At 48.3% G+C, this 12,677-nt stretch overlaps 1 protein-coding gene across 1 annotated transcript in view; it reads left to right on the top strand.

The window, feature by feature from the left end:
* huwe1 (HECT, UBA and WWE domain containing E3 ubiquitin protein ligase 1) overlaps positions 1-12,677 on the top strand; it is a 191,086-nt gene that overhangs the window by 101,509 nt on the left and 76,900 nt on the right. The window contains exons 42-48 of the mRNA XM_038782552.1: positions 691-886; positions 2,739-2,906; positions 4,480-4,625; positions 6,784-6,850; positions 8,997-9,211; positions 9,932-10,143; positions 10,378-10,560. Of these exons, the coding sequence (XP_038638480.1) occupies positions 691-886; positions 2,739-2,906; positions 4,480-4,625; positions 6,784-6,850; positions 8,997-9,211; positions 9,932-10,143; positions 10,378-10,560 (1,187 nt within the window). The remainder of the gene's footprint in view (positions 1-690; positions 887-2,738; positions 2,907-4,479; positions 4,626-6,783; positions 6,851-8,996; positions 9,212-9,931; positions 10,144-10,377; positions 10,561-12,677) is intronic.

Genomic DNA, 12,677 nt, shown 5'->3' on the forward strand with positions numbered 1-12,677 from the left:
GTCATATTACTCCTTCCGAAGTTCATCACCTCACATTTTTTCATCTGCCACTGATCTGCCCATCTGACCAGTCTATATCTTCCTGCAATGTAAGACCTTCCTCACTGTTAACCACCCTGACGATCTTAGTGTCATCTGCAACCTCACTTATCATCCCACCCCACATTCCCATGTATATTGTTTATATATCTGTATTTTATATATTACAGATATGGACCCCATGTGCTTTTACCTTCTTTATCAGTCTCCCATGTGGTACCTTGCCAATGGCTTTGCTGAAATCCATATAAACTATATCGATCACACTACCCTTATCTACGCATCCGATCACCACCTCAAAAGTTCGATCAAATTCGTTAGACATGACCTCCCTTTGACAAAGCAATGATGAGTATCCCTGATCAAACCGTGCCTCTCCAAGTCGAGATTAATATTTTCCTTCAGAACCTGGGAATTGGGGTGGAGGAATGAGGGTAAAAGAGACACTGCGGCCTGGCCTTCGAGTTCTCGTGCTGGCTGAGATGCGAGCTAGTGGGACAGAGATGCGGGTCACTAAGTTTTAGGGGAGGTGATGTCATAGTGGTATTATCACTGGAAACCCACCCATACCTTAGCTTCATTTGATTTTGTACAGGAAAGCTGTGGCGATTGCATTGGATGATCACTCATTGCTCTTCCCTCTGCTTCCAGGTGGTGCGTTCGGCTGCGACCAGCGGGGCAGGCAGCACAACCTCTGGTGTGGTGTCCGGGAGCCTGGGCTCCAGAGAGATTAACTACATCCTGAGAGTCCTGGGACCGGCTGCCTGCAGGAACCCCGACATATTCACCGAGGTGGCAAAGAACTGCATAAGGATCGCCCTGCCTGCACCCCGCGGTAATGGGACCGGTAGGTTAATGTCACCCCAGTGCAGTGTCTCTGCTTCGTGGCTGAAGTTGATAGTCCAGCCCCAACCTCCCTGGGCAACAAATGCTGGCTTTGCCAGTAACGCCCACGTGAAAGAATAGGAAGAAACATCAGTACCAATGTTGAATAAAAGTAAAATACGGCAGAGATAACTCTGAGGAAGAGTCATACGGACTCGAAGTGTTAGCTCTGTTTTCTCTCTCCACAGATGCTTCCAGACCAGCTGGGTTTCTAAAACATTTTATGTTTACATCAAAATCCTGCAGATGCTGAGGATCAGAGTCTTTGGAAAAACTCAACAGGCCTGGCAGCATCTGTGGCGAGAGAGAAACAGTTAACATCTCGAGTCTAACCCCCTCCTTTGCGGGCAGCAGATGGCATAGCGGTTAGCACTGCTGCCTCACAGCACCTGGGACAAGCGTTCAATTCTGGCTTTGGGTGACTGTGGAGTTTGCATGTTCTCCCCATACATGCTTCGGTGTCCCCCCCGCCCACACGCACACAGTCCAAAGATGTACAGCTTAGGTGGATTGGCCTTGTTAAATTGCCCTTTATATCCCAAGATATGCAGGTTAGGTGAGGTGACAGGGATAGGGTAGGGGATTGGACCTAGGCGGGGTGCTCTTTCAGAGGGACTATGCAGACTCGATGGGCCGAATGGCAGCCTTCCGCACTGATTCTTTTCAGAGCTGAAGGCAGCTGGAAAGGTGAAGGGTTTTATGTTATTGAAAAGGGGGGATGATGGAACAAAACGAAGGTCTGGGAAAAGAGAGATTAAATAACAACGGTGCCATGGAACACAAGACAGAGAGTTGTAATGGTTGTAGTATGGGAAGCACACGGCCCACTCTACAGGTGTGGTACAGCAGAAATATAAAGGTAACATTTAAAGCAAAACAATGTTTATTCTATGAACTCAGTTAACCTTTTCAAAACATAAAGTGAACATCTTAGCAACCATCAATTCAAATACACCCCCCAAAGAATACAACACTATAATTAATCCTTGAACTTTCCTTTCAACATCCGTAAGACAGAAAGAGCCCGTTGTACAGAAAGACATCAGGCTTAACTTCAGCACTGAGAACAGTTACCACGTTGAAATCGGCAAATGGACATTCATAAGCTTGAAGAGATTCACACACATCCTGCTGTGATGGCAGCTTCTCCAAAACTTTTTAAAAAAACACACACACCCAAGTTTTTATTCAAAGCGAAACTAAAAAGCAGAGCCAAAGCCTAGCTCAGCCCACACTCTGACAGCACTGCAGCCACTTGAGCAGACAAACATTTCTTAAAGTGACATTCTACAGATATTTTATAAACACCCATTTCTTGAACACCCATTTCTTAAAGGTACTCTCACATGACAATTGCCCCCAGTCTATCAAGCTAGTTTCCACAGGTAAATTGATGGTCACCATCATTAATTGTCGTACTGCTCACTACTGCCCCGTAGGGAAAGAAATCTGCCATCCTTACCCAGCCTGGCCTACTATGACTCCAGGCTAAACAGCAACATGGGTTGACTCTTAACTGCCCTTCTGAAATGGATCTAGCAAGACCCCACTTGGTTGACGGGCAATTAGGGCCTTGCCAGCAACGGCCTCAGCCCATGAAAGAATAAAGTTTAAAAAGAAAGTCTGCTTCAGAGTTAATTTTAATCAATTCAGTTGAGTAAGTTCTGCAGAAACTGCATGTTCTTAGATTTAAAGGCACTCAGGGAATCAAGGCACATGGAAATAGGGTGGGAAAGCAGGGTTTATCCGGGTATATTATCTAATCTGATCTTTCGCCCTTTTTTAAAAAGCATGTTTGTTCTTTCCTTCCACAGCCTCCGACGATGAATTTGAGAATTTGCGCATCAAGGGCCCCAACGCTGTGCAGCTGGTCAAAACGACACCGGTGAAGCCCTCTCCCCTTCCTACGATTCCTGACACCATCAAGGAAGTTATCTATGACATGTTGAATGCGCTGTCAGCGTACCACGCACCCGATGAGGGTAAGCCCTGTTGTGTCGTAGTTCAAACAAAAGTAGTTTCTTACGCCCAAGAGCCCCAAGTGTGTGCAGTGAGGCAGGAGGTGCCCGACCACACGTCAAGAACTGACTCAGGAAGCTTTGGGCAGGGCTGCCCTGCTCGGAGCGGGAGAGAGTGAGTAGCTTGGTGTAGCTGCCGCTGACGCAAGCTGGCACCATCCAGTTCCCGGTCATTTGTGCGGGCCTGGCTTTGGTCTCCTGCGCAGTGGCTGCAGCTTTTGGCTGCCCGCTTTGCAAAGTCAATCTGTTGACGCTCAAGTGCCTGGTGCTGCGTGTGAAGCTAGCGCAAGCGCTGTTAGGTTGCCGGTTGGGTAGAATTGCAGCATTCGGTCTGCTGCGTTGCAGCGACTGATAACCTCATAATTGCGTGATGCCTGACGGCAACTGGCTAACGTGCACCGATTTGCAGCGTGCTGTTGGTGTCACATGGGGATACCCGGTTACCATTTCCTTTATTGCCCACAACCAGCAGCCAAATGAATGATCAATTAAGTTTTGTTGAGAGTGCAGGGATGTTGGCCAAGATATCAGGGGCACGCTCTGCCTCCTCCTCTTCACGTGACTCTTTGAAATCCACCTGCAGTAGGTTTGAGGCTCCATGTGGCACTTGCCACACAGTAACACTCCCGTGGCACTGCACTGGGGTCATCTAGGCTAAGATTGTCCTTTTACATAAGACCGATTGGCTTTTCATTTAATTTGACTTCCTATTGTGGGAAGCTATCTAATTGGAACCTTGCAAACAGAACCTGGTAGAATGATGATCTTTATTGTCACAAGTAGGCTTACATTAGCACTGCAATGAAGTTACTGTGAAAAACCCCTAGTCGCCACACTCCAGCGCCTGTTCAGGTACACGGAGGGAGAATTCAGAATGTCCAATTCACCTAACAAGCCCGTCTTTCGGGACTTGTGGGAGGAAACTGGAGCACCCGGAGGAAACCCATGCGGACACGGGGAGAACCTGCAGACTCCGCACAGTGACCCAAGCCGGGTATCGAACCTGAGACCCTGGCACTGTGAAGCCATAATGCTAACCACAATGCTACCGTACTGCCCATATGTAGTAGGTATCATGGTACCACATGGTAGTAGGGTCAGGTTTTGATTTTACTTTGCAGAGCCTGCATTTAACATTCATTCCTATTTTCCCTTGAGATGGTCGTGGACACAACATAATCCGTTCCTTTCTGTGGGCGAAGGTACTCATGGGGACCGCTTAATTAGAAAGATGTGTGGTTCTGACCCAGCAACAGTAGTGGAATGCACAGAATTCGGCTGAGAGGTTCTGTGCCCTAACATGAGCTAACTGCCTCTGTCCTTTCATGTGGCACAGGTCACAGTTTTGGGAGCTGCCCAGCTACACCGGGGTCTCCCGTGTAAGTTATATTCGGTCTGACTCGGGTTAACCTCCGCGATGAGATGTGATCCGGCATATTCGGAGCAGCGCGGTTGTAGGCCGACAGGTTATCCTCAAACGGTAGCTATTTGGATTGACTAAGTGCACTTTCCCTTCTCCCCTTGTCACCGACTGTAGCCGAGAAGGTTGAGGTGAAGCTGGTGAGTGTAAATCAGGAACTGAGCCAACTGCTACAGGACGTGGGAGACGACATGTATCAGCAGTACCGCTCGCTAACACGGCAGGGCAGTGACTTTGATTCTCAGCAGAGCTTCACCATCAATGTAAGTAACACTGGGGCTGGGGCGGTCTGGCCGATGTCGAGTGGTGGGAAATGGGAGAGAGACCAAATATGAGGGAGAACAATGCACAAACACGCTGACTTCCACATGATAAAGATTTTGCTATACTTGGGAGGCAGACTAGGGAAGGCCACTAAGGACTTACACCAAATCTATTGGGTGCAGGCCATGATTGTAAACAACTGCCAGGGAACAGTGGGTCACTAGGTAGTACTGAGTGCAATACTGGTGGGGGATGGCTCTCTGTATACACAGCGAAACACTACTGGTCGGGACAGGTCATTCACTGATACACGGATACAACATTGGTGAGGATCGGTCTGCCACTGTCTAACACGGGTACAGTACTGGTGGGGACAGTTTTGTCGCTGTAGATCGCTGAGGTACAATACTGGCAGGGACGGGTCTGTCACTATAACACTGGGTAACTACTGGTGGGGACGGGTCTGTCACTGAATAACATTGGCATACAGTACTGGTGGGGACCGGTCTGTCACTGAATAACATTGGGATACAGTACTGGTGGGGACAGGTCTGTCACTGAATAACATTGGGATACAGTACTGGTGGGGACAGGTCTGTCACTGTATAACACTGGGGTACAGTACTGGTGGGGACGGGTGTGTCACTGTATACCACTGAGATACAGTACTGGTGGGGACGGGTCTGTCACTGAATAACACTGGCATACAGTACTGGTGGGGACGGGTCTGTCACTGAATAACATTGGGATACAGTTCTGGTGGAGACGGGTCTGTCACTGTATTTCACTGGGGTACAGTACTGGTGGAGACGGGTCTGTCACTGTATAACACTGGGGTACCATACTGTTGGGGACGGGTGTGTCACTATATAACACTGGGATACAGTACTGGTGGGGACGGGTGTGTTACTGTATAACACTGGGGTACAGTACTGGTGGGGATGGGTCTGTCACTGTATAACACTGGGGTACAGTACTGGTGGGGACGGGTCTGTCACTGTATAACACTGGGGTACTGGTGGGGACGGGTGTGTCACTATAACACTGGGGTATAAACTGGTGGGGATGGGTCTGTCACTATAACACTGGGGTACAGTACTGGTGGGGACGGGTCTGTCACTGTATAACACTGGGGTACAGTACTGGTTGGGATGGGTCTGTCACTGTATAACACTGGGATACAGTACTGTGGGGGGCTGGTTTGTCACTGTATAACACTGGGCTACAGTACTGGTGGGACTGGTCTGTCACTGTATAACACTGGGGTACAGTACTGGTTGAGATGGGTCTGTCACTGTATAACACCAAGGTACAGTACTGGTGGGGATGGGTCTGTCACTCTATAACACTGGGGTACAGTACTGGTGGGGATGGGTCTGTCACTCTATAACACTGGGGTACAGTACTGGTGGGGACGGGCCTGTCACTGTATAACACTGGGGTACAGTATTGGTGGGGACGGGTCTGTCACTGTATAACACTGGGGTACAGTACTGGTGGGGAAAGGTCTGTCACTGTATAACACTGGGGTACAGTACTGGTGGGGAAAGGTCTGTCACTGTATAACACTGGGGTACAGTACTGGTGGGGAAAGGTCTGTCACTGTGTAACGCTGGGGTACAGTACTGGTGGGGAAAGGTCTGTCACTGTGTAACGCTGGGGTACAGTACTGGTGGGGAAAGGTCTGTCACTGTGTAACGCTGGGGTACAGTACTGGTGGGGAAAGGTCTGTCACTGTATAATGCTGGGGTACAGTACTGGTGGGGAAAGGTCTGTCACTGTATAACACTGGGGTACAGTACTGGTGGGGAAAGGTCTGTCACTGTATAACACTGGGGTACAGTACTGGTGGGGAAAGGTCTGTCACTGTATAACACTGGGGTATAAACTGGTGGAACAGATCTGGTGCTTTCAGTGAGATCTCTTTAAAACAGTAATCTGAAGTGTAATCGTTCCCCTGTTAGATGGTCATTACATTTTTCCCTGCTGCTCGTAATAATTGGAACCAAAGTGCCGAACATTCCTGGTGACACAGGGTTGGTTTCCTCCAGCAATACTTCACATGACTTGGTCTATAAAGGCAAAAGGTCTAACTCTTGGGTGTTTTGAACACCTAAACAACTTGAGATGTTTTAACTTTCACGTTGTAACTTGCAGACGCAGGTCTTTGTTGCCGATGGGGCAGCGACCGATGCTACGCAGCCTGGGACATCTCAAGGAGAGGGTAAGTCTGGTGATAATGCAGTTCATAGCTCGTCCAACTGTGGCTCAGTTCTCCAAGAAAATATTGTGTCTCTCTCTCTGGAGCTCACGTACTCTCTCCTTAATCTGGCTTGTGCGTTGGGCAGGGCTTTCACTGGACAGTGTTGTTCGTTTTCACAGCTGGCTTGGCTGAGGTTTATTGTCCATCCCTGATTCCCCTGAGATGGTGGTGGTGAGACCATCGCTTGGAACTAGCACCGGTGCTTTGAGAGGCTGGGTAGGCCACTTCAGAGGTCAGCTGAGAAATAGACCTTGTTGGTTTGCAGGACAGGAGCCACCGAGATGGGAATATCAGCTTTCACTCCCAGAACAAAGAAAAGTACAGCACACGCCCTCCAAGCCTGTCCGATCATGATTCCGTAACTGGAAAACAAACCACCTGCCCGTACTCGGTCAATATCCCTTTATTTCCTCCCTATTCATGTACCCATTCAGATGCCTCTTAAATGTTGCTTCCACCATATCCTCTGGCAGCGCATTCCAGGCACCAGCACTGTTTTACAATCTTGGACCAGACCCCAGTGCTTGCTCGGATACCGGACAGCCACCCCAATCACTCTTTTTTTTAAATTGTAAAACTGAGGAAAGGATACTTCTGTCCAGGTGTTATTCCACACACAAACAGGGATATGGGATATTAAAACAAACTTTGTTATAACAGTGTTAAACTAACTTTAACAGCACAAAAATATAGCATATAATTATCAGTCAAACAACGCTGAAAAATCAAATGAAACACTTTAACTCCTAATTGCTACCTCCTTTATCTCCAATCAGGCAAACCCATCACAGGTCAAAATACATTTTAAAATAAAGTTGGCAAACGCAGGATTGTTTGCCAGCCTCGGAATTCCTTTAAAAGACTGCTTAGATAGAGAAATCCTGTCAGATTAATGCTGAATCTTTGACAGCCTTCTGCAGACACTGTTGTTGAGCTCAGAGCTTCCAACAAGACAAACTGAAAAACTGACTGCCACAGACCTAGCCCCCTCCCATTACTATATCATCCCATGACCAAATTACTTGTGTTTCAACACAATGTCACTAATTATCTGCTCCCCAGAAATCATAACAAAAATCTTCTTGTAAACATAAAAGTAAAGTCGCCATAGCCCCAGATGACCATCGGCTGCTTTCCCCTTTGAGGGAGAGAACATAGAACATACAGTGCAGAAGGAGACCATTCGGCCCATAGCGTTTGCACCGACCCACTTACGCCCTCACTTCCACCTAACCTGCACGCCTTTGGACTGTGGGAGGAAACTGGAGCACCGGGAAGAGGAAACCCCCCCCCCCCCCCCCCCCCCCCCCGGAAAGAAGACACCCTTAAAGCAGACACAGGGAGAGTCAGTCATCAAAGTCCAGAATTGAACCCAGGTGCCTGGCATTGAGAGGCAGCAGTGCCACCGTGATGTCCATGTAAACGTAAACATGGGTTGAAATAATGATTATTTCACTTTAAGACATCTTAATTGCACCCTTTTGCAGCACAGTGTTTGCCTGTCTTTTAAACCAGGATTTTTAAACAGTTTTACTGCAGCAGATACATACACACGCTAACCAGGCTTTTAAAACGTTTATTTGCACCAGGTACAAATAATACAACATGTATACCAATGTCTTACATTTATCACAACTGCAACAATGACTACACTTCAAAAGAGCTTCGTTGGTTGTGCTTTGGGATGTTGAGGTTATAAAATCTGATTTAGTAATGTTAGTATCCGAATTTCCTGTTCTAATTTGGCTTGATTTGAGATTGACGATTAGTTTAGTTCCAGCCAGGTGGCATTGTGCTCAGGGCAGTTTGTAATATGTTGGTTGATTGACGCTTTCTTACTTCACTCTATCACCTATCCCAAACCCCTCTGCATTTGATTCCCCTCAGCTGATTCATTTTTCATGTCCCCTCCCTTTCAAAACACCTTTTGTTTATTTCCACCCCCATGATCCCCTATTCTTAGTCACTGTCACAGCATTTGCACCTTCCCCTTCCCCTGCAAAGTGCTGGTTTCCCCCATCTCTGAAATCCTCGTTTGCCGAGGTCTGCTGGCTTAACTGGGCTTTCATCCAGCTCCTGCATTAATCCGCCCTTCCCTTCTGCGCAGCTTCCACGCCAGAGGAGAACCGAGAAGGCAAGAAGGACAAGGACGGCGACAAAGCCTCCGAAGATGGGAAGCAGAAGGCGAAAGCCAGCAAGCCCCTCATGCCGACGTCCACCATCCTGAGGCTGCTGGCCGAGCTGGTGCGCTCATATATTGGCATCGCCACCCTGATAGCTGGGTACAACTACACAGCCGGCCAGTCTGAGCTGATTAAAGAGGTGATGGAACCACGTCCCAGTACCGCGGGTTGGACTGGTCATTGAATTGTTCGCGGTGTGCTTTTTAGGGAGAGGTGATGATATGTACGAAGGGTGAATCAGTGAGAGCTATTTCACCTACCTTTGGCCATTAACAGAATCAAGAATTGCTTTACGAACCTAGTTCTGGTCCCCCCCCTCGACCGTGCAAGTGGAAACATCTTTTCTATGTCGACCCTGTGAAAACCATCCATGACGATGAAGACTGCTGTTTTGCTATTCCTGATGGTTAAATGGTCAACAGATTCTCTCTCCAGCCATTTTCAGTTTTCCAGTTGGGAGTCATCTCCGTGAATGACGGGGTAACATGCTCGAGGGGCTGAATGGCCCCCCTCTTGTTCCCATGAATGTTATGCTGCTTTTCTTTCATGGGATGTCGGTGTTGCTGGCCCAGGCCCAGCATTTCTTACCTGTCCCTAATTGCCCTTTGAGAAGGTGGTGGGTGAGCCGCCATATTGAACCGCTGCAGTCCCCGTACACCACTATGCTGCTCGGGAGGGTGTTCCAGGATTTTGCCCTCCGCGTTGGCCGATATATTTCCAAGTTGGGATGGCGAGTGGCTCGGAGGTGGTTGTGGTGAGTGAGTGCCTGTTTACTGTGTGTGCATTTCAGGGTGCTAATTCAGACTCTTTCTCTCTCTCCCTCTGTTTCGCTCTCTCTCGTCCCTCCCTCTTGGTGCAGGATTGCAGTGTCCTGGCGTTCGTCCTGGACCACCTCTTGCCCCAGACCCAGAACGTGGGGGACAAGGACACGCCAGCACTGGCCAGGCTCTTCCTGGCTAGTTTGGCAGCAGCGACACAGAGCACCGAGGCTCAGGCTGCGTTGGTCAATGAGGTCAAAGCAGCCCTCAGCAGAGCGCTGGCTATGGTGGAGAGCACCGAGAAACATGCCAGGTAACTACTGAAGCAAAATGATCTTGTAGGTTCCGTTTTTTAAGTTTCCGTTCAGCGTATTAAGTTCCCGAAGTCTGCCACAAATGTGCCTGTGCAACACGCAGCCCCGCAAGGGCCATAATTCACAGCATGGTGAAATGACTGACGTTGGCTTCTTGACATGTTTGCTCACGACCAGACCGATGGGCTTGATGGCCAGAATGTTAATCTTGTTCTCTATGACCCTTCCCACAGGCTGCAGGCAGTGATGTGCATCATTAGCACCATCATGGAGTCCTGCCCGTCTACCTCCAGCTTCTACAGCAGCAACGCTGTCAAAACGCAGCACAACGGCATGAACAACATTATCCGACTCTTCCTGAAGAAGGGGCTGGTGAATGACCTGGCCCGTGTGCCACACAGTCTCGACTTGTCCAGGTAAAGTAGCTGCTCGTCCTCAAGTCAGCATGATGATTGTCTCACTGGAAGTGTTTATATTTTGGCAAAGCTTTAGACCGTAAGATTCTGGAGCAGAATTGGGCCATTCGGGGCTGATATATTCCTCATCCCCATTCTCCCCATAATCACTGAGCCCCTTATTAATCAAGAACACCATATTTGTGCTTGAGGTGCCTTGGGGAGGACGTGGTGCAGTGGTTTTGTCACTGGACTAGTAATCCAGAGACCCAGAGTAATGCTCTGGGGCCCCAGGTTCAAATCCCGCAAATGGTAGAATTTGAATTCACGAAAAATCTGGAATGAAAAAGCCTAATAATGACCATGAAACCATTGTCGGTTGTCGCAAAAGCCCACCTGTAGGGAAGAAAATCTGCCATTCTTACTAGTTCGGCCCATACTTGACTCCAGACCCACAGCAATGTGGTTGACTCTTAACTGCCCCTAAAGGGCAATTAGGGATGGGCAATAAATGCTGGCCCAGCCTGCAACGCTCGTCCCATGAACGAATAATAAAAAAATTTAAAAAAACCTGGAGGGCTACAGACCAAGACCTGGCAAGTGGAATTAGACAGAATAGTTCCTTTGTAGAACATAAGAACTAGGAGCAGGAGTAAGCACCTCTCAATACAATCCTGGCCTCAACTCCACTGTTCTGCCTGTTCTCCACAACCCTTCTAATTACTAATTAAAAATATATCTAATTCTTCCTTAAATTTATTCACTGCCTCAGTATCCACCACACTGAGGTAGCGAATTCCACAGACTTACGACCTTTGGGAGAAGTCGTTCTTCTCATCTCTGTTTTAAATTTGCTACATCTTATAGATAGATAGAATTTACAGTGCAGAAAGAGGCCATTTGGCCCATCGAGTCTGCACCGGCTCTTTGAAAGAGCACCCCCACCCAAGACCACACCTCCACCCAATCCCCATAACCCAATAACCCCACCCAACAGGAAGGGCAATTTTGACACTAAGGGCAATTTATCATGGCCAATCCACCTGGCCTGCACATCTTTGGACTGTGGGAGGAAACCGGAGCACCCGGAGGAAACCCACGCACACACGGGGAGAACGTGCAAATTCCGCACAGACAGTGACCCAAGCCGGGAATCGAACCTGGGACCCTGGAGCTGTGAAGCAATTGTGCTAACCACTATGCTACCGTGCTGAGACTATGACCCCTCAACAGGAAGCATCCGCTCTATGTCTACTTTATCCAGACCTTTTATCATCTTGTATACCTCAATTTGATCTCCTCTCATTTTTCTAAACTCTCGAGAGTATATACCTAAACTGCTCAATATCTCTTCATAAGACACACCCCTCATCTTGGGGTTCATGTCCACAGATCTCTGAAGGTTGCCACTCAAGTGGATAGAGCCGTGAAGAAGGCCTATAGTGTGTTTGCGTTTATTAACAGGGGGCTTGAGTTTAAGAGCCGCGGGGTTATGCTGCAACTGTACATGACCGTGTTGACCACATTTGGAGTATTGTGTGCAGTTCTAGTCACCTCACTATAGGAAGGATGTGGAAGCATTGGAAAGGGTGCAAAGGAGATTTACCAGGATGCTGCCTGGTTTGCAGGATAGTCTTATGAGGAAAGGTTGAGGGAGCTAGGGCTTTTCTCTTTGGAGCAGAGGAGGATGAGAGGCGACTTAATAGAGGTTTATAAGATGATGAGGGGGATAGGTAGAGTGGACGTTCAGAGACTATTTCCTCGGGTGGATGTAGCTGTTACAAGAGGGCATAACTATAAGGTTCAGGGTGGGAGATATAGGAGGAATGTCCGCGGTAGGTTCTTTACTCTAAGAGAGTGGTTAGGGTGTGGAATGGACTGCCTGCTGTGATAGTGGAGTCGGACACTTTAGGAACTTTCAAGCAGTTATTGCATAGGCACATGGAGCACACCAGAATGACAGGGAGTGGGATAGCTTGATCTTGGTTACGGACAATGCTAGGCATTGAGGGCCGAAAGGCCTGTTCTGTGCTCTAACTGTGCACCATTCTCAGGTGCGGTCTCACCAATGCCGTGGACAGTTGCAACAATACTTCCTTATCTTTATATTCTATTCCTTTAGCTATAAATGCCAACAT

Source organism: Scyliorhinus canicula, chromosome 21 (assembly GCF_902713615.1).
Source record: "Scyliorhinus canicula chromosome 21, sScyCan1.1, whole genome shotgun sequence".
NCBI classification, from domain to species: domain Eukaryota; kingdom Metazoa; phylum Chordata; class Chondrichthyes; order Carcharhiniformes; family Scyliorhinidae; genus Scyliorhinus; species Scyliorhinus canicula.